Raw genomic sequence first — 22,500 nt, forward strand, 5'->3', positions numbered from 1 at the left:
AGACCTCAAAAAGCGCCAAGAAAACATGCATTATATAATTGAGAAGGCAGCTAAACAATAAGAAGCGAGCGAAAGTGACATATACAACCATATTCATGAGTTCTGCTACTCGAAACAAAGCACCATGTAAACCTACACTTTAAATTAAGTTCATAGACAGGCTGACGCTGGCGCTTGTAATTTAGTGCCTGCCCATATAAGGTCCGTCGTCAGCGCAATCCAATAGCAAACTGCCACGGGTAAATATTCACGGGTGAAGGACTGTGCTTATGGAGAGGAAGATGAGATGGTCAGGGTGGTGTTTGACACAAACGCAGCTAAACTGTGAGAGAAAGTTTTAAGTGCCAGGACTAAGGTAACATTAAATACAGCTATGGACATAGCACGAGATGGCACCAGCACAGCTGGGAACCTTCGATGCATGTACACCGAGTGGCTCACGGAACTGACGAGTGCACAGATAAAAGCAACAGTTCCAAAGAGCGCTGAACAAAACCAATTACACAATTGAAAAGGCAGCAAAAATATGAAGCGCCTGATATACAAGCATATTCATAAATCCAGCTACTGCGGAAACAAAGCACACGTGGAAAAAGTCAATGTCCCGCTAAAGGAAGACAGTGTAAAAACCCGTGCATGCAGTGTGTCAGGTCTCAGATAAAGAAGAAGACGAGCTGTTTATTGATGCAGTAAGAAACGAATCGATGAATGAAACCTGTCATCTTTACAACGATTGACAAACACGGAATGTAACTTGAACACAACACATCCTACAAATACTAACCTGATTGAAAGAAATAATGATAATCAAATCCTTGATGACAGCAACACTCAGTAACACTCACAAAACAAATACTGTATATTGACAGTCATGTTACGCTATTTTTAAAATGTTCCCTTTTCTTTTCTAGCTTTTTAACACACTACTTCTCTATGATACGCGGGTATATATATATGTATATATATATCCCGATCTACATACTCGAATAATGGATACTTTATTCGCCATGAATGATTGTTTTGGTAAAGCCATACTCAGGGTATTCATTAGATGAACGGTAAAAAGTAAGAGCGAGGAGGATGACTCATTGAGGCATGCAGGCTGTAGTGCGCGTCAACTCTATCTGAATTGCGCGATCACATTTGAAAAAATATATCTTTTCAAGTTCTATTTAGTCCATATGTGTCAAACTCAAGGGCTGCGGGCCACATCTGGCCCGGCGTGTAATTATATCCGGCCCGCGAGATCATTTTATATACTGTTTAATTGTTATTAATGGCCCGGGTATATGAAGCGATGGTAACACAATAAACTACAGATCCCATAATGCAGCGCTTCAGCTGCCTTGCCGAACACTTACCGCGTTAATCAAGTCTACCTTATGATGCTGCAAGTTATTGCGAAGCTAGAGTTATTGCGCACTGAGTTTGCACGGCGCTTAGGTGACTTTGAAGAACAAAAAAAGTCTGTCTACATGCTCGAACCTTGTGCATGTTTGGTAGCACATATCTGTGCGAGAAGCTCTTCTCAGTGATAAAGACTAACAAAACAGCACACAGGAGTCGCCTCACTGATGAGCACCTGCAATCCATCCTGAGAATCTCCGCAACACAGAACCTCACACCAAATAGAAACAAACTTGTGGCCAAAAAAAGATGCCAGGCGTCCAGCTGTAAAATGACATATGAGCAAAGACAACTTAATGATTTGATTTGTTATTGCACGTCAGAGCGGGAGTCAACCGTTTTAACAAACAGCGTATTGCACTGATACTAAATAGCTGTGTGTGTATATATATATATGACAACAACACTCATCACTCACAACAGTGACAAAACAATTACATTGACAATCAGGTTACGTTATTTTCAAAATGTTTCCTTTTCTTTTCATTGCTTCTTTAACACACTACTTCTCTGCTGCTAAGCTGGTATTTTGCTAGTAGTAGTATATATATATATATATATATATATATACATATATATATATATATATATATATATATATATATATATATATACATATATATATATATATATATATATATATATATATATATATATATATATATATATATATATATATATATACACACACAGTATATATCTATACTAATAAAAGGCAAAGCCCTCCCTCCCTCCCTCACTCACTCACTCACTTACTGACTCATCACTAATTCTCCAACTTCCCGTGTAGGTAGAAGGCTGAAATTTGGCAGGCTCATTCCTTACAGCTTACTTACAAAAGTTGGGCAGGTTTCATTTCGAAATTCTACGCCTAATGGTCATAACTGGAAGGTATTTTTCTCCATTAACTGTAATGGAGTTGAGCTGGAATGACGGGGACGGAGTTTCGTGTGACATCATCACGCCTCCCACGTAATCACGTGAACTGACTGTCAACGCAGTGCGTGAAAACCAGGAAGACCTCCAAAAGCGCTTAAGAAAACATGCATTATATAATTGAGAAGGCAGCGAAACAATAAGAAGCGAGCGAAAGTGACATATACTACCATATTCATGAGTGATGCTACCTCGGAAAGAAAGCAAGGTGTAAACCTAAACTTTAAATTAAGTTCATAGACAGGCTACGCTGGCGTTTCACATGCCCACAGGTAATGCGGGATACAAGTTTAATGAGAGGACGAGGATATAAATGAGAGTTTTGATCACTTTGTAACTAAGTTAAAATTGTAGGTGAAGGGGCGTGCTTATGCAAATTCCGAGAGACTGTGTTTGTGGGGATTGACAGTAAAGGCGGGTGGGGAGTCACGCCATCATATCCCTCCCATTCATCTCATTTCGCTCTGAGCTGAGCTCCAGTTAACGCCGCCTTCAAGCAACTTCGTCAGACTGCCACCAAATACTCACAGAAAAATCCACAAGTTAATACACACGCTGTCTCTAGAGTTTCTACACACTGAATCCTCCAGGCACTACTTACAAAAGGTCACATTGACAATCGTGTTACGCTATTTTTAAAAACTTTCCTTTTCTTAGCACAAGCACAGCTGAGAAGCTTCATGCATGTGCTCCATAACGCGCTAAAAAATAATGCATTTAATCACACTTTGCATTACAAGCAGATTACATTGATCAGCGCATCCCGATTCATTTTACCCTCGCACCACCTTAGTTTGAGAAGAAGTATGAAAAATATGAGGTTAACACAGAAAAACAGATCACCAATTCAAGCTTTATAAATAATCGATTCGCCATCAATAATTGTTTTGGTAAAGCCATCCTCCTTCCATTTTATAATTTTTCCGCCACTAGCTATGATTAAATGAACGGTAAAAAGTAAGAGCAAAGCGAGGGTGACTTATTTAGGCAGGCATATATATGACAGCAACAATCATGACAATGTCAATCATGTTACGCTATTATTAAAATGTTTCCTTTTCTTTTCATTACTTCTTTAACACTACTTCTCCGCCAGTAGGCGCTGGTATTTTGATATATATATATATATATCATATAATATATGAATGACCTCCAAAGATCGCTGAGACTTTTGATATCATGAACGAGTCTGCAAAACTGTGGTCTCCTGCCCAGCAAAAGTCGAGCAGCCAGCGCGTGCATAGCTGTGCCGGCCTTTGAGACGCTGACTGCGCTTCTGCCTTAAGTCAAAGTGAGCACTTTTAATTTTTTTCATCCTCCCCCTGCGCTATAGCCCAGACAAGTGCAAACACGGGACCCCTTTTCTACACCACGGCAAAATAATATTAAGGCGATTCACACTTTCTTTTGCACGTATACGATTATGAGGTCCTCACCACGGATTATGAAGACGCGCACACGAGTGGAGGACTGATGGTGCCATTACAGCCGATTAATGGCAGGGACGTCTCACCAGTCTACACAAGACCCACCGCGACTGTGCCCAAAAGCCGATCATAACGCCAGCTTAACACATCTCTATACTATATAAAAAAAAAGGCAACTTTCCTTTCTTTACACCTTTTTTCCTTTGATCCCAAACCAAAGCCTTTCTCGCTTAACTTATATATACACACACACACACACACACACACACATACGTACGTACATACATACATACATACATACGCACATATATATAATTTGTGTGTGTGTATATATGATGTAGATAGGTATGTATAAATATATATATATATGTATGTATATATGTATGTATGTATGTATGTATGTGTATGTGTATATATATATACACACATATATATATATATACACATATATATATATACATATATATACATATATATATATATATATATATATATATATATATATATATATATATATACATATATATATATACATATATATATATACATATATATATATATATATATATATATGACAGCAGCAATCAAGCTGTGAGAAAACAGTAAAAGGAGGCGTCAGACGTCGTGGTACATTTTCTGATGCAGCTAGACGAAAATAACTTTGTGACGCTGCCGCCAAATACACAAAACAATTACTTTGACAATCATGTTACATTATTTTTAAAATGTTTCCTTTTCTTTTCATAACTTCTTTAACACACTACTTCTCGCAAGCTGGTGTTCTGCTAGTATATATATATATATATATATATATATATATATATACACAGTATATATATATATATATATATATATATATATATATATATATATATATATATATATATATATATATATATATATATATATATATATATATATATATATATATATATATATATATATATATATACACATATATATATATATATATATATATATAAAGGCACGGTGGCGCAGTGGTAGCTGCTGCCTCAGAGTTAGGAGACCGGTTCGCTTCCGGTCCTCCCTGCGTGAGTTTGCATGTTCTCCCTGTGTCTGCGTGGGTTTCCTCCGGGCGCTCCGGTTTCCTCCCACAATCCAAAGACATGCAGGTTAGGTGGATTGCCGATTCTAAATTGGCCCTAGTGTGTGCTTGGTGTGTGGGTGTGTTTGTGTGTGTCCTGCGGTGGGTTGGCACCCTGCCCAGGATTGGTTCCTGCCTTGTGCCCTGTGTTGGCTGGGATTGGCTCCAGCAGACCCCCGTGACCCTGTATTTGGATTCAGCGGGTTAGAAAATGGATAGATGGATATATATCCTTCTATATAAAAGCGGTCGGGATTGTCCTTCCGTTTCACACACGCCCCGTCCATTTTGCAATGCACGATGGGATTTGTAGTTTCGTTTTTCCAGGTAAAAAATGATTTTCTACTCCAGACTGTGTGATTTCTTCTTCTTCTTCTTTCTTACTATATAAAAGCGGTCGGGATTGTCCTTCCGTCCCGTGAGTGGAAAGCGTAGCGGTATTCCGCTTATCACAGACTTACTACTTGCAGCTTGCGGTAGAAAGCGACATGATGTGAGCAGAGTTTTGGTGCTCCCAGTGTTCTCTTTCTTTTGTGCGCGACGCGCTGGAAAAATAGACAAAATTATGTCTCTGGAAATAATTAATGTTGATGGAGTACAAATGCCTCACCGCGTGGCAAATATCAGGGGGGTTCAAAAGGGTGACCTCAATATAAAAAAAAAGTTTAAATTTCATCACAAAAATAACAGAAACTACGAGTATTAAAGTATTACCGCTCAAATGCAATATAACCAAATTAATGAGTTTGTATAAAATATCAAATTGATCTACATATTGAATTGCCTTAAGAAGTGGTCAACTTAAAAGTCGGTCGTCTTAAAAGGCGGGTCAGCCTAGTATATAAAATCCTAAGCCTAAAAGTGCAACAATTTTGTACAACAATTTTATGTGAAATTTTTTTGTCATGCTTTAAAATCGGGCTGATTTTAAAACCTACATATATTTTTTTGGCATCATTCATTTCAGAATTTATCGAATAATGTGTTGGTTAGATTTTCAGATTCTTATTCTGTTTTTAAATTCTAAACTAAAAAATATCCAGAACTTGCGTCCTGCGAGATTTAACCATGTCCAGGGCCAGAAATAAAAGACAAATAGTAGGACAGCTGCTGTACAGGCTTTTAAATGTTCGAAGCGCCGCGTAAGATGCAGATCAAATGGTACGGCAGCAGTTAGCCAACGGCTGATCGAGCGAAAATAAGGTTAAAAAAAAAAACTGCATTTGTTTCCCATTGTATCACCGTTTAAGAGGGTGTTTCAGAGGAGCAACAGCGTCTCCTTGGGGTGCTCTTCACAACGCGAGCAGCAGAGACGCGAAGACGTTGGTGCGTAACAGAGAGGCTGAACATGTGCTTAAATACAGTAATCGGTGCATACGAACCGGAAGGGAAATGAAATAGAGCACAAAGAGTTCACAGCGAAAGCAAGCACGTCTGACCGAGAACAATGCAACACATGCAGAAATCGGCATGCACAAACCGAAAGGGAAACTGGCATGTTTGTATGTGGTAGTGAACAGATGCAAAAGTTTGGTGAACTTTTTGGTCGTAACCCGATTTGTACGTGTTCTGAGATGTTCGTGAACCAAGGTTCCACTGTATTTGTAAAAGATGTTTCTTTTCTATGCACACAGTCATTCATATCAACGTCATTAGAATGATTTTTTCTTCCGTTTTATTCTTGGATTCTTTAATAAAAAAAAATCATTCAAATGACATGTTGATGTGAATGTACTGTACGTGTGCGAGGAAAACTAACATTTACCAAAGACATTGTGGTATCTGTTTGCTCAACAAGATACCAAGATAAAATAACAGAATTGCGTTTATGTGTCTGCTTTTATTGCTTCAGCGTTAACTTTTACGAGTACCAAACATTTACACCGGCTATTACAGTCTCAAATAAAATGGATGACTTTATTATATAATAGTAACAATAGCAACAGCTCACTATTCAAAACGGTAAACTCGAGGTGTACCCGGAATTGATCGCACAACCTCTCAATTATGAGAGAGCAGTTATTACCTCTGCACCAGCCAAGTGGACGGGTCTATTCGTATTGATTGAGTGTTTAGCTTCACTTTTACACATTGTCAGTAACATGTAAATTAAACAATTTATTTTTCTTCGATTACATTCTTCAATAAAAGCACACCTGTTTTGTTACACTGTTTATGAAAGTGTTTATTTGGACGTCAGTCGTCACACATTATAAACTTCATGCCAACATTTTATCAATTATTACTGTAACATGTTTCTGTTTTAGTTATGCGTTCAACATTTCTTGCTTCACATTTCCTGTAATCCTTCATTTACACAGATCGTTGCAGGCATTGAACACAGATGAAATGTATGTATTCCAAATAACAATATATTATTTACCCTATACAATTCCAGAGACTTCAGCTCTGAGAATTTTGCGCCTGACTTGACTTCAGCTGCTTCGGTGGGGGATGAGTGAGCAGGGTGCTTGCTGCTTGTGCTGATTGATACATTTGCAAAACAGACACCGATGAGGAGGTGCAAGAGAATTTAAGGGAGTTCGGCATTCTGAATATTCAAGGATTCTAGTGTTAAACAGCTGCTTAAAGTAGCCGGCCCACTGGGTCACAATTGCAGCATCATCTGCAAGGACAATTTCATTACCCACCCTGACTGCAAAGGAACAGATTCAGATTTGCAAAATGCTTTGATTCCACTGTAAGCAGGACGTGGGTCTTTAGACCATAGGTGGTGTGTCACTCACAGATTCCTCTAACAAGGGCCTCCTTATCTGTCCTCAGAACTCTCACAGCTGTAATTCTCAGTTCCTGGTACAGACGAGTTGTTATTAAGCCGTGATAATATTCAGGGTGCCCTGCAAGATTAAATACCTCCTTCTGGGAAGATCAACAACACCAACACAACCCTCAGCAACCTTCAGGGTCTTGTCATGGAAGGTCTCCCGCATTACATTAGGATCAGCAGACGCACCCAAGTCTGCAAGTCCCTTACACAAATTGCATGCACACTCATTAGAAACAGCCTGACCTTGGAGTCTGGACAAGTAAAGCATTATTCTCCTAATAGGTGGTAGCCTAGTGGACCTAGGCTGGATCTCAGAGTAGCAACAATTGTCAGAATTCACAAACTGGCCACTTCTGTAGATCCTGTTGTTCTGTAGGAGCCTCCAGTGTCTCAATCCTCATAGTCAGCTCTATCAGTGCCAGTCCTTGCATTGAAGTCACCCATGACCAGAGGAGTGTCACCTCACAGACACCCATTAACCACCGAGTGAAGTTTGAATAGAATGTCTCCCTCATCAAGGCATCCCTCACCATGGTTGGAGTACACACTGAGAGAACAGAAAAGGCACCCAGAGAGTGCCTTAAGTCTCATTATGTACTCATTTAAAGGAGTGACATCGGACACCATTGGAAGGAACCAATCCAACACAGCATCATCTACTCTGTAAGTATCACAACTATCTGAGGGACCAGACCAATAAAAGGTGTGCCCACCTACAGAGATCTGCCCAGTCCCAGGTCTGCATACCTCAGAGAGTACAGATGCAATGGAACAATCAATATATATAACCTTACAGAAAACAAAGCAAAGTTTAAAGTCTTTGAGTACAACTATAATACCATGTTCACCATCCTATTAAATAAGAGTATTGCACCTCATATCTAAGCAATCAAATAAAAATAAGATCAAATGTAGTGCAGATCCATCTTCTAGAAGATTATTTTAACAGGAATAGTAAAGATATAAGTAAAAAGAAAAATGGGGCTAACGAAGAGGAAGGTGTGTTGTGGTCAGGAGGTTATTGGCCAACTTTTAATATAGATTCAGTGATGTTCTTGTTTGCAGAATTAATTTATTGTATACTTTTCATGTAATTGTTATTATTCTCCACAATAAACAATTGTTTTTAATTGCAAGAATTTTTTTTGTCTTTGATGTTATGAACTGTAATTCATATTATTTTTGAGTACTTTTCTTTATATTGCCAAAATATATACTGCATCAGAAATCAAAGGATGCCTAGTTGTCTGAACAGTAGCTTCATGGTGAATCACGAAAAGACAAATAAGTTAGAGCTTTGGGGACAGGTTGTTGCATGGGCTCAAGTTGCATTAAGAGAATATATGTGGCACTGTGTTTTGAAATATGTGAATTAGCCAAACCAATAGTTAGACAGGGCCTGAATATTGCTACAGTAAGGCTCAGACAGAACCTACATCCCATCCTTGTCTCTGACTAATATTTTCCTCTGTTCTTCCAGACAGTTACCTAGCCCAACTTATCTCTTACTTTAATTTCAAATGAAAATTGACAATAACTGACTTTTAAGACCCATCGTAGAGTTATTTACTGAATCACAAGAGGACACTGAAACACCTATTGGCATCTCACAGAGATATCTTTAATAGTCTCCTTTATCTCGGCACCCCTGAACCTTAATTCAGACATGCACAGGCATCACTGATCCCTTTCTGTCCCCAAGTGTGTATGTGTTGTGGCAACTTGACGCAGCAGTTAGAATTGTTGACTCACAGCACCAGAGCTATGAGCTCAAATCCTGGCCTTATCCTTTCCCCTGGTATAAGTCCATATTACAAGCCACATACAAGTGAGATTGAAGAGTAAAAGTGAGATTAGTCAAAATTTATCGAGTATGTTTATGTAATCATGTCCTGTGAGAGACAAATGTCCAACATAGGTTTCATTCCTGGCTTGTAAACAACATAGCAGAAAAAAGTATTGGAATAGATTGGTTCAAAAATAGACGGAAAGCTTTCTATTTGGAAATCAACATGTCAAACATTTCTGCACAAAAATGTTGTAAATGCTTAAGGGAAATTGCAGACAAAAGCCACCAGACTCATTTGTAGGATGAGTCATCAAAAGAAATTGTAATTGTGCTGTAATCATGATAATTGCTTTGTAAAGTATTTGTTAAAGGTTCTATGTGACAGATTAACTGAAAGACTGATTGAATGGGTATTCTAGAGAAGTTTCAAATCATTGATTAAACAAGACTGAAGCACAATGTTATTTTAAAACTTCTTACAGATGAATTTTTAGAGGCTGATTTACAGACAATTTTACAGAAAATACAAACAGGTCCTTCATAAAATATTATACAGAAATATTTTCATAAAAATAATGAATACACACTGAATTAAATATATTTATACTGTATATAGTACTCTCTTCAGCAGATAAATTAAGTGTGCAAACATATGTTCAAAACGATAAAACAAGAGTAAAATAATATTAAGCAACATGTAAATACAGTACAGAGTAAATATGCATATTATCAATACAAATTGTATGTTGAATGGGTATTTTTATCACGTACACAGACCCAACTCTCCCCCTAACAATGGCTCTTTAGCAACCATTCTTCAGCCGATGACTTTCTACTGTTCCACTCTACTCTCATCCCACTTATCCCTTACACTCCACTCAATCAAGTAAATATCCAGATAAAGAAAATAAAGCATTTAAAACACATTATTTTGCACAGTATCCTAACACATAATAAATTTATAAACATTCAGTAAATGTATCATATCTAAAATCCTACTATTTACATAACTGTCTATCTGTGTCCTCACCAGCTTGAATGCAGGTATCTTAGGATACTGCACAAAAAACCCTACTATGCTTATTATTTTATCTTAGGATAACCACTGAGGTTAGAAATTTTGGAGGGCCTGCAAATTTCACCAGTGTATATTCCTCCCACTAACTGACTCTCCAACTGTTACCTAAATACTGGAAGGAAGTACAGTTGGCCATATTTAGCTCAAACAGGCATAGAATCTGAAGTTTCTGCACTTATTTTATTGAATCCATCCATCCATTTTCCAAACCCTCTTATTCCTGATTGGGATCATGGGGAACCTGGAGCCCATTCCAGCAAGCATAGTGTGCAAGGCAGGAACAATCCCAGGCTAGGGTGCCAGTCCATCAAAATGTTTGGTGAATCTGTTGTCAAATACAGTATGCTTTTATATGTTGACAGAATTAAGAATACAATCTGTCTAAACTATAGTGAATTGGGGAATGGGGTATTTGTTTTGGACAATTTGAATCTTTGTAAATAAATTTCTTCTTATGTTATTTTAAATGTTTTTTGTCTGTAATATGGGGATTATGATATTCATAGTTTCACTTTTGTTATCATTTTGCATTTGCGGGCAGCAGTAACTCAGTCGGTAGAACGGGTTGTCCAGCAATCGGAGGGTTGCAGGTTCGATCCTGGCTCCCGGCATGAGAATGCAGCTGTTGTGTCCTTGGGCAAGACACTTAACCTACCTTGCCTGCTGGTGGTGGTCGGAAGGATTGGTGGCGCCAGTGTTCGGCAGCCTCACTTCTGTCAGTGTGCCCCAGGGCAGCTGTGGCTACATAGTAGCTTATCATCACCAGCGTATGAATGTGTGTGAATGGGTGAATGACTGTTGTGTTGTAAAGCGCCTAGGGGGGTTCTTGAACTCTAGTTAGGCGCTATATCAAATACAGGCCATTTACCATTTACCATTATAAACACATTGTCCAAAGGTTTATCATTTAACATTTGAGCCATGACACTATCTGGTATTGCTGTTGGTTCTAGATGTAACTAGAAGTCATGCCAGATGATGTCATAGCGGCTGCAGTGTGAAATGGCAATTTCCAAAACACAAATTAAAAACTTTGTTGCAATAAAAGTAGGCATCCAAAGATTCAGATTTCAGTAGTTTTTCCAAGTGATTTTGAAGTGTTTTTTGATTACTTTTAATACTGACTTCTACTGCACTAGATTGACTAAATTTTTGTTTCTTGACTAGATTTTTGTTTCATATCTTAATTTAGGTAAGTTACTGCATTTAACTTTGTAGTGTTCAACCATGGCCCGTTTTTCAACTTTGAATCAGTGTTGTCCATCTCCTGACCCTTTTCATTAAATCCTTCTTATCTGCCTTGCCAGACAGTACACTGAACAACACTGTCAAAATAAGAAGTAAAATTATTGGTATGCTGCAGCCCACTCTCACTGTATTTTATAGCAAACAAATCAGAGAGAAGGCCAACTTGATTCTGTCAGACATCCTCTGTTTTTTAAGTTTCATTTGTTGTCATCAAGCTGCAGATTTAAATTCCCAACTGTCAAAAGCAACAGATTTAAGAACTCCTTTTAATCCCCAGAGCTATAGGCATTTTGAATTCTAGTAGCTGTACCGGTCATGTTTAAATTTTGAATTATTATTGTGTACTGTTAGACTTCATTATTCTTACTCTTGGAAATCTTATTGAAGTGTGTACAGATTATAACAATGGTTGTCATATGTTGTCTTATTTCCTCTTTCCTTACCTTTATTATTATCTGGGTAACAAAGTCTTATATTTTCTATTTCACCACTTGGATAAGAAAGTCTACCTAAACCTCTGCACGTTCAAAGATTACAAACACTGCAGAAGTCCCTTAGCAAGTTAGATGAACTGCTGTGAGAATGTTAATGCTCCCTCTTGCAAAATAATGGTGTCTTAAATACCAGTCTCAAAAGCAAAAAGACAACCAAGCAATCCAGTACGAATGATCAATACCAGTTTTTAATTGTTTAATCCGTTATGCACCTTATACATTATAACTGGAAACTGTATTTTTTTTGGCCTGCCAGACCTGGGTTTAACAGCAACTGTGTCTGTGGCCTTCCAATTCTTGATTACCTAATTATACAATTGTCTGCTGTTTCCAACATTATCAATTGCTTATGTCATGTTGACCAAAATGTACTATACTGGTTCTCTGTTGAATAGTCTTACCCCCAAAAAAATCAAGGCATTAGTTCACTGCATAAGTCATTGCAAAATGTTTGAACCAACTGTCATAATCTGTCAAGCAAATTATATTTCTTGTTGCCCAATTTGGAATAATCCATTACAAAATTTCTGTTTCAGTACTTTGGCTTGAAACAACAGTAAATATACATGTTACTTTTTCCTAACCGTTTCAGTCTAAACCCTTTATGAAGCTCAAATCATATTGTTCTACTGGATTCAAAATCGGCACAAGCAGGGTGTATGCAGTGTTTCTTTTTACTTCAATTTATGTCTTTGCAACTGCAATATAGCAATAAAAAGCACTACATTTCTATGGTAGAGCCCCTCTCCAGAGACTCAATATCTCTTTCCCTAAAGTGGTGCTAAAAGAGAAATCTTGATAAATAGGTGGGTATAAAGGGTAACAGGCCATTTGCAAAGCAAACCATGCTAAAAAAAAAAAAAAGAAAAAAATTGATACTTACTGACTAATTTTCTGAAGCAGCTCGCAAGGGGATTTCCATGTGATTCTCTCAAGTTTCAGCAATCCAACAGAAAACCACTCTGATAGCATGATTTTCAAAGTGGCATTCAGGCCCTAGAAAAAAAGGGGGGGGGGATCTTTTTATATTTCTACTAAAAAATAATTTTATACTATTAATCTCAGATAAATGATGGAAAGACAACCTTTTACTTTTTAAGTGGATTTAGTAGTATCAGGCTAATACACAAATTAATTCCACAACAATGTGACCTATCTTTTACTAAACATTTTTAGTTCCTACAATTCAAATTGAAATTCAGAAGTATACAGGTTTTAAGCAATATGTGATTTGCTTGTCCTTCAGTAAATCTGAGCTCTGTTTAAAGATCTAATTTTACAGAACAATACGCAGCGTTAATATGATCATTAAGCACTGCTTTGAAGCAAGTGGTCTGTGTTCATCAAAGTGTATAAAGGCTCAATTGTTGATGTGATCTCAAAGTAGTTAATGCCAATGATTCAGTGTGTAATGTATGAAACTCCTTCTTTTATTCATTGAAAGAACTTACTGCCTTTAAAGGAGAATCACCATAAATTTACACTTGTACTTATACAGTAACAAATGCATTCTCAAAATTCAAATGTCAATGGCAAACAAAAATCTTTTTCTAGTTTACGATTGGAAAAAAATCATCATCATCATCCTAATTTCATGTACATTGTACATGTTAAAGTGCATTTATTTTCAAAAATATGGAGATTAAAAAAATGTAAACACAAAAATTAAAAAATTTTATATCTAATTATTACTGTATGCTATGTTAAAACTAGGAAACTCTGTGCACATAAAATAAACCTTGACACATAGCTCTATAAACACCAGATACACCGATCAGCCACAACATTAAAACCTACTAGCAGGTGTAGTGATGACCACTGATTATCTCTTTACAATGGCACATGTCAACAGTGGGATATAATAGGCAGTAAGTGAACAGTCAGTTCTTGAAAGTGATGTGTTAGAAGTAGGAAAAATGGGCAAATCTATCAGTCTGAGTGAAGAGCAAAACTGTGATGGCTAGATGACTGGGGCAGAGCATCTCCAAAATGGAAGATCTTGTGAGATATTTTCAGTACTGTATGCAGTGGTTAGTGCCTACCAAAAGTGGTCCAAAATAGGACAACCAGTGAACCACTCAGAGGGTCATGGTCGACAAGGCTCATTGATGTCTTGATGAAGAGCAACTGTAGCACAGATTGCTGAAAAACTTCACACTGGCTGTGAGAAAAAGGTGTCAGAACACATAGTGCATATCAGCTTGCTGGAGTATTGGGCTGCAAAGCCACAGACAGGGCAGACAACTCATGCTCTCCCCTGTCCACCACCGAACATGGTGAGCATCAGAACTTGACCATGAAGCAATGGAAGCAGGTGGCCTAGTCAGATAAATATTTTCTTTTAGATCACTAGGGGGCTTCACCCCCTGCTCGCTTCGCTTCGCCATCCCCGTGTTTGGTTTTCCGGATACACACTTTTAAGATTTTTTTTCTTTGAATTGTTGCTATTTCATTAGTTTCCCTTTTATTTCTGAACTCCTGTAAAAACAATATTTGGAATCTTTTGAGTCCCAATATGCTGAATCTTTTAAATGAGGTCAGTGAGACATGTTAAATGACTTTATACAATAATTCAGGATAAATTTCTCTGTTTGGAATTTCGGCACAGACAAAACGATCTACATCATCAGCAGTTAATAATTTTTTTTTGCAAAGTAACCAATCAATTCATGTGAGGCAAACCACGTTTTTGAAATTCTCTGACTTAAACTTCAAAGCCTTACAATATTTACATACTTCTGACATATCAACTATGTCCATATATTTGATCTCTATTTGCCTTTTCGTTATTTCTCCGAGTAATAATTTATCTTTGTTTGCGCTAATGCGATGTTTACTTTCTTTTTTTTGACACTTTTGTTGTTTTCTGCTTTCATATTCTGTATCTTGTTCTGCATGTGTTTGGCCCCCTTGTTTTTTAACCTCTTTAAGATGTTTTACTTTGTTTTCTACTTTGTCTTTTATTTCTGACCTCACTTTGTCCTGCTTTTTTTCAATGACACCTGGGGTCTCATGCATAATGCCATGCATAGAATTCACACTATAACATGATGCTAGTACAAAAGCCGAAATGTGCTTACGTATAAAAAATTCCAGATGCAGGAATCTGTGCTTTTGCCAACTTCTAAGTTCTTCCGCTACATAAATCCTGGTCAGCGTTAAAAGTAATGCTCGCGCACGTGCCTGCTGTACCGCCCCAACTCCTCCTAGAATTACGCCTCTTTGAATATACAAATCAATATAAATAGCCTTTAAGCTCAGCGTTGTGTGAAAAGACAATGGGAAAAGCACGGGGGAAAATATAAGAATTTCAGCGAATACCAAGTGGTGGCAAGGAAAAACGTACTATTTGTTGGTTTAAACAGTGGTATAAACAACAAAAGAAAGTCAATTAAGTGACATAGCGTGTCGGAGAAACTCGAAAGCTGAAGTTCACAAAGTCGCACAGTGCCCGAAATAAAAAAGAACTTGTCACATATCAAAGTCGTTGTGAAAAGGAGAGTCGTAGCCCACCGGCTGAGTGTCATATGAAAGCTTATTAGGGTACAGAGAAAAAAAAGGCACACAGTGGGGAAAAAAGCATGAAATGTCAACTTTAATCTCAAAATTTCCTCTTTAATCACATAGTTTATTTTGTCATTAAAGTAGATCATCATAAACTTCATCTTAAAATTGTTTAATTTATTAGTTTCTCAAATCCCATTGTAACTAAAGTAGCAAGTAGTTTTGTATTTGATCTTCTATGTGCTCTATGTGTAAGAATCACTACATGCTTCTTAAACCGGCTTTCTCTTCCTCCGACAGGACACAGAATTGATAGATCGATAGATCCTTTATTGATCCCAAGGGGAAATTCACATACTCCAACAGCAGCATACTGAAAAAATCCATTACATTTGTGATATTACAGCTCTCTGAATAATTAAAATACTGAAATATATACGTGATATTTTCATGATGATAGGAGTTAAATCATGTTATTAAACATGGGAATACGGTAGCACATTGATTGTTCTTGTCTCAGATGCTTGCTACGCCATGCGCGACCTTCGATGAAATACTTTATTACAGAAGTACTGTCTCTTTCAACCGTACTAACCTCCAATTCCTGTCCTTACATTTTTTTTCTCCAAATACCCAATAGCCACACAATCAGCTCTGTAATAGACATTAAGCCATCTGTAAGCTTAGATCGTAGATACTTCAAAACTTTTAAGGAACATTGAAATATCATCGTACTGCGTGTTTAATTATTCTATCCATCTATCCTTCCAGTGTCACGCCTGCCCCAGTAAGAATACAGCGCGAGGCAGGAACAATTCATGAACGGAGCGCAAGCTAACAGCTAGTGCTGCAGCACCATGTCCTGCCATGTTTAATTATTGACAATATAGATTATTTAAATAAAGTTAAAGTTTTATCTGTGTAACATAATAAACATTTTGTTGCATTTCATCATAAAATGATATCGTCAGGGGCGGCACGTTGGCGCAGTGGTAGTGCTGCTGCCTCGCAGTTAGGAGACCTGGGTTCGCTTCCGGGGTCCTCCCTGCGTGGAGTTTGCATGTTCTCCCCGTGTCTGTGTGGGTTTCCTCCGGGTGCTCCGGTTTCCTCCCACAGTCCAAAGACATGCAGGGTAGGTGACTTGGCGATTCTAAATTGGCCCTAGTGTGTGCTTGGTGCGTGGGTGTGTTTGTGTGTGTCCTGCGGTGGGTTGGCACCCTGCCCGGGATTGGTTCCTGCCTTGTGCCCTGTGTTGGCTGGGATTGGCTCCAGCAGACCCCCGTGACCCTGTGTTCGGATTCAGCGGGTTGGAAAATGGATGGATGGATGGATGATATCGTCATCATATGTTCAGTGTATCCTGAAAGTATTCAGGGCGCATCACTTTTTCCACATTTTGTTATGTTACAGCCTTATTCCAAAATGGATTAAATTCATTTTTTCCTTAGAATTCTACACACAACACCCCATAATGACCTGAAAAAAAGTTTACTTGAGATTTTTGCCAATTGATTAAAAATAAAAAAAATTGAGAAAGCACATGTACATACAGTAATTACATACAAAATTGAGCTCAGGTGCATCCTGTTTCCCCTGATCATCCTTGAGTTGTTTTTGCAGCATAATTGGAGTCCACCTGTGGTAAATTCAGTTGATTGGACATGATTTGAAAAGGCACACACCTGTCTATATAAGGTTCCACAGTTGACGGTTCATGTCAGAGCACAAACCAAGCATGAAGTCAAAGGAATTGTCTCGAGGCACAAATCTGGGGAAAGGTTACAGAAAAATTTCTGCTACTTTGAAGGTCCAAATTAGCACAGTGGCCTCCATCATCCGTAAGTGGAATAAGTTCGAAACCACCAGGACTCTTCCTAGAGCTGGCCAGCCATCTAAACTGAGTGATCGTGGGAGAAGGGCCTTAGTCAGGGAGGTGACCAAGAACCCAATGGTCACTCTGTCAGAGCTCCAGAGGTCCTCTGTGGAGAGAGGAGAACCTTCAAGAAGGACAACCATCTCTGCAGTAATCCACCAATCAGGCCTGTATGGTAGAGTGGCCAGACGGAAGCCACTCCTTAGTAAAAGGCACATGGCAGCCCGCCTGGAGTTTGCCAAAAGGCACCTGAAGGACTCTCAGACCATGAGAAACAAAATTCTCTGGTCTGAATAGACAAAGATTGAACTCTTTGGTGTGAATGCCAGGCGTCACGTTTGGAGGAAACCAGGCATCGCTCATCACCAGGCCAATACCATCCTTACAGTGAAGAATGGTGGTGGCAGCATCATGCTATGGGGATGTTTTTCAATGGCAGAAACTGGGAGACTGCTGCAGTCATCTTTCCCTTTATCCTGACTAATGTACAGAGACATCCTGGATGAAAACCTGCTCCAGAGCGCTCTTGACCTCAGACTGGGGCGACAGTTCATCTTTCAGCAGGACAACGACCCTAAGCACAGAGCCAATATATCAAAGGGGTGGCTTCCAACATTTTTTTTTGAGCCTTTTGAATTCCACTGCTTTCATAATCTTTAACCTGCTCTGCATGTGTATAGCGCCAACGTTTGTGAACGTCTTTATGAAGTTCTACTTTGTCTTTTACTCTCTGTCTTTTAATTCTGAGCCCAATTGGACCTGCTTTTGTTCAATTCCACTTGTTCCGGGCTGATAATTACTTTCCTTATTTTCTGAATTTGCACCTAGATTATTCTTTTTCTTTTTTGCTCTTTTTTCTCTCCAATGCTTTTGAGTCTCTTTTCTCCTCGCTGCTTTCTTCTTCTCTTAGTCATCGATGTTTCATTTATAACGTATTGTCCTTATACGCTTTATATGCACTGACAGCCCTGGATATGTGTGCTCAAATCCTTACACTCACACAATGAATGTTATGCTGCCCATGGTCTTATTTGATATTGGTTGTAAGTAGGGCGTGTCTTGCAAGAATCTCATGTTCTACATCATCACGAGATGGTCCTGGGTCAATCTCTTGGCAAAAAGTCTCAGGTTTAAGGTCCCTGCAAGACTCTCCGTGGCCATTCTCTTTCATCTCAGTCTTTGAAGTGTCTTCCGTGATCTTAACGTGAAGATCACGTCTCGTCTCCCGTCTTCCTCTCCCAGGATTTTTTTTTTAAAATAGAGAGATGTGGACTAGTAGGTGCGGATGTTGTTACTTTCCTGGGAAGGAAATGGCAGCAGGATGCACTCTGGGGAGAAGTCAAGCTGGCAGATGTAGTGTGATGCTCTGGGCAATCTTCTGCTGGGAAACCTTGGGTCCTAGCATTCACGTAGATGTATGACACACACCACCTACCTAAAGATTGTTGACCGTGTATAACTCTCTATGGCAACAGTATTCCACAATTGCAGTGGCCTCTTTCAGCAGGATAATGCACCCTTCCACACTACAAAAATTGTTATAAGTGAAAGAGTTCAACATCTCAATCCAATCCAGCATCTGTGGGATGTGCTGGAAAAATAAGTCCGATACATAAAGGTTCCACCTCACAACTTTCAGGACTTAATGGATCTAATGCTAACATCTTTGTGCCAGATACCACAGGACATCTTCAGAGGTCTTGTGGAGTCCATGCCTTGATAGGCAAGAGCTGCTTTAGCAGCACGAGGGAGACCTATGCAGTATTAGGCAGGTGGTTTTCATTTTGTGGCCGATAGGGAGTATAGTACATTAAACAAAGTATTATGGCGATTGTTCCTACTGTTTTACCAAATAGCCGCACTTCCATTTACTAACAATACACAAATGAAGCTATAATAATACTAATATTTTTCTAGGTGAAGTGCTTTTTGCTGCTTTATCATATTTGCTTATTTCTAAAAAGAAGCACTTGTAAAATTAAATTCCCAAACTAAACATCAGATTAATGTAGCTGCATAATCTAATTTACATGACGATTAGTTCGAAACTCATGGCTCCCATTAGGGGTTGCAACTGTTACACCTATCACCTGCATGTCCTCATAATTGTCACAATTTCTGTTTACATTTTCAGGTTTTGTTAAATAAAAACTGGAGCTTACATCTCACTGCTTGTATTTGTATTTGAAAACATAATGTGAAGTAATGTAGAAAAATTGATGGGCTGCATCGAGATATCGAATAGAATCGTTGATATAATTGTAATCGAATAGAATCGTTCACACCTAAAACCTTAACTTGGTTGGCCATAAACCTGTGCATAACTGTATTTGAACCCTTACTTTACTGTTTGAATGTCTTTTACACTTGCCCAACATAAAATGACTACAAACTAGCTCCTTCTCACATAGTTTCTCTCTCTCACTCTCTCTCTCTCTCTCTCTCACACACACACACACATTTTTAGACAAATGGTGTAAATGCATTAAAATAAAAAAAGCTATTTTTTTGTTTACACAATGTACATTTTTAATAAAATAGTGGAAATCAGTTTGCTACCAACAACTACTACCAACTTTGCTATAGAATATGCAGAAGTATGGGGAACTTCCCCCCCCATTTAAAAAAGGTATACTGTATCTGTGTGTGCGTATATATATATATATATAAACTGCTCAAAAAAATTAAAGGAACACTTTGAAAACACATCAGATCTCAATGGGAAAAATAAATCCTCCTGGATATCTATACTGATATAGACTGGGTAATGTTTTAGGAACGAAAGGATGCCACATCGTTTGATGGAAATGAAAATGATCAACCTACAGAGCCCTGAATTCAAAGACGCCCCAAAAATCAGAGTGAAAAAATTATGTGGCAGGCTAGTCCATTTTGCCGAAATTTTATTGCAGCAACTCAAAATTGTAAGCAGCACTTTGTATGGCCCCTGTGTTCTTGTATGCATGTCTGACAACATCAGTGCATGGTTCTAATGAGATGACAGATGGTGTTGTGGGGGATCTCCTCCCAGATCTGGACCAGGGCATCACTGAGCTCCTGGACAGTCTGAGGTGCAACCTGGTGGCATTGGATGGACCAAAACATAATGTCCCAGAGGTGTTCTATTGGATTTAGGTCAGGAAAGTGTGGTGGCCAGTCAGTGGTATCAATTCCTTCATCCTCCAAGAACTGCCTGCATACTCTCACCACATGAGGCCAGGAATTGTCGTGCACCAGGAGCCACTGTACCAGCATAGGGTCTGACAATGGGTCCAAGGATTTCATCCTGATACCTAATGGCAGCCAAGGTGCCTTTGTCAAGCCTGTAGCGGTCTGTGTGACCCTCCATGGATATGCCTCCCCAGACAATCATTAACTCACCACCAAACTGCTCATGCTGAATGATGTTACAGGCAGCATAATGTTCTCCATGGCTTCTCCAGACCCTTTCACTTCTGTCACGTGCTCAGGGTGAACCTGCTCTCATCTGTAAAAAGCACAGGGCACCAGTGGTGCATCTGCCAATTCTGGTATTCTATGGCGAATGCCAATCGAGCTGCATGCTGCTGGGCAGTGAGCTCAGGGCCCATTAGAGGACATGGGGACCTTGGGTCACCCTCATGAAGTCTTTCTGGTTGTTTGGTCAGAGACATTCACACCAGTGGCCTGCTTGAGGTCATTTTGTAGGGCTCTGGCAGTGCTCATCCTGTTCCTCCTTGCCCAAAGGAGCAGATACTGGTCCTGCTGATGGGTTATGGACCTTCTATGGCCCTCTCCAGCTCTCCTAGAGTAACTGCTTGTCTCCTAGAATCTCCTCCATGCCCTTGAGACTGTGCAGGGAGACACAGCAAACCTTCTGGCAATAACACATATTGATGTGCCATCCTGGAGAAGTTGGACTACCTGTGCAACCTCTGTAGGGTCCAGGTATCGCCTCATGCTACCAGTAGTGACACTGACTGTAGCCAAATGCAAAACTAGTGAAGAAACAGTCAGAAAAGATGAGGAGGGAAAAATGTCAGTGGCCTCCACCTGTTAAACCATTCCTGTTTTGGGGGTCATCTCATTGTTGCCCCTCTAGTGCATCTGTTGTTAATTTCATTAACACCACAGCAGCTGAAACTGATTAACAACCCCTCTGCTACTTAACTGACCAGATTAATATCCCATAAGTTTCATTGACTTTATGCTATACTCTGATTAAAAGTGTTCTTTTAATTCTTTTGAGCAGTATATATATATATATATATATATATATATATATATATATATATATATATATATATATATATATATATATATATATATATATATATATATACATACATACACATACATATTGTGAGGGATGCCAGGGACGACGGCCCTGAAGGACCGGAAGAGGGTCTACGCCCGCCCTGGATCACGTGGGTGCCGCCACCCTGGTTGCTTTGGGGTCCACGGGTAGAGGGCTTGGAAGCCCAACCCTGTAGGGGTCAATGGTCACCTCTAAGGGGCGCCCCGATGCCTTTGGAGCCCTTGACCTCAGCACTTACGCCACACCAGGAAGTGCTGGGGAGAAGAGAAGAAGGGACATTTGAAGAGCTTCCAGGAGAACAGCCGGCACTTCCGCCACACTGGGGCATGTCTGTGGGTGATTGACGGAATTCACCTGGAGCATATCTGGGTGCTAATAAAAGGGGCAGCCTCCCTTCATTCGAGGCTGGAGTCGGGTGGAGGCAGGACAAGGTAAGAGAAGAGAGAGTATAGGCGACCTGAAGAAGTAAGGTGTTGTGTGGCCAGGACTTTGGGGGGTTTGTGTGCACATAAGACTTTGTAAATATTGTAAAGAAACGTGTGGTGGTAGAAGAA

At 39.1% G+C, this 22,500-nt stretch overlaps 1 protein-coding gene across 1 annotated transcript in view; it reads right to left on the bottom strand.

Moving 5' to 3' along the window:
• The window catches only part of mlycd (malonyl-CoA decarboxylase), a 172,544-nt gene that overhangs the window by 125,459 nt on the left and 24,585 nt on the right, over positions 1–22,500 (bottom strand). The window contains exon 2 of the mRNA XM_039763498.1: positions 13,156–13,268. Within this exon, the coding sequence (XP_039619432.1) occupies positions 13,156–13,268 (113 nt within the window). The remainder of the gene's footprint in view (positions 1–13,155; positions 13,269–22,500) is intronic.

The sequence above is a fragment of the Polypterus senegalus genome, chromosome 9, assembly GCF_016835505.1.
Source record: "Polypterus senegalus isolate Bchr_013 chromosome 9, ASM1683550v1, whole genome shotgun sequence".
Taxonomy (NCBI): Eukaryota; Metazoa; Chordata; class Cladistia; order Polypteriformes; family Polypteridae; genus Polypterus; species Polypterus senegalus.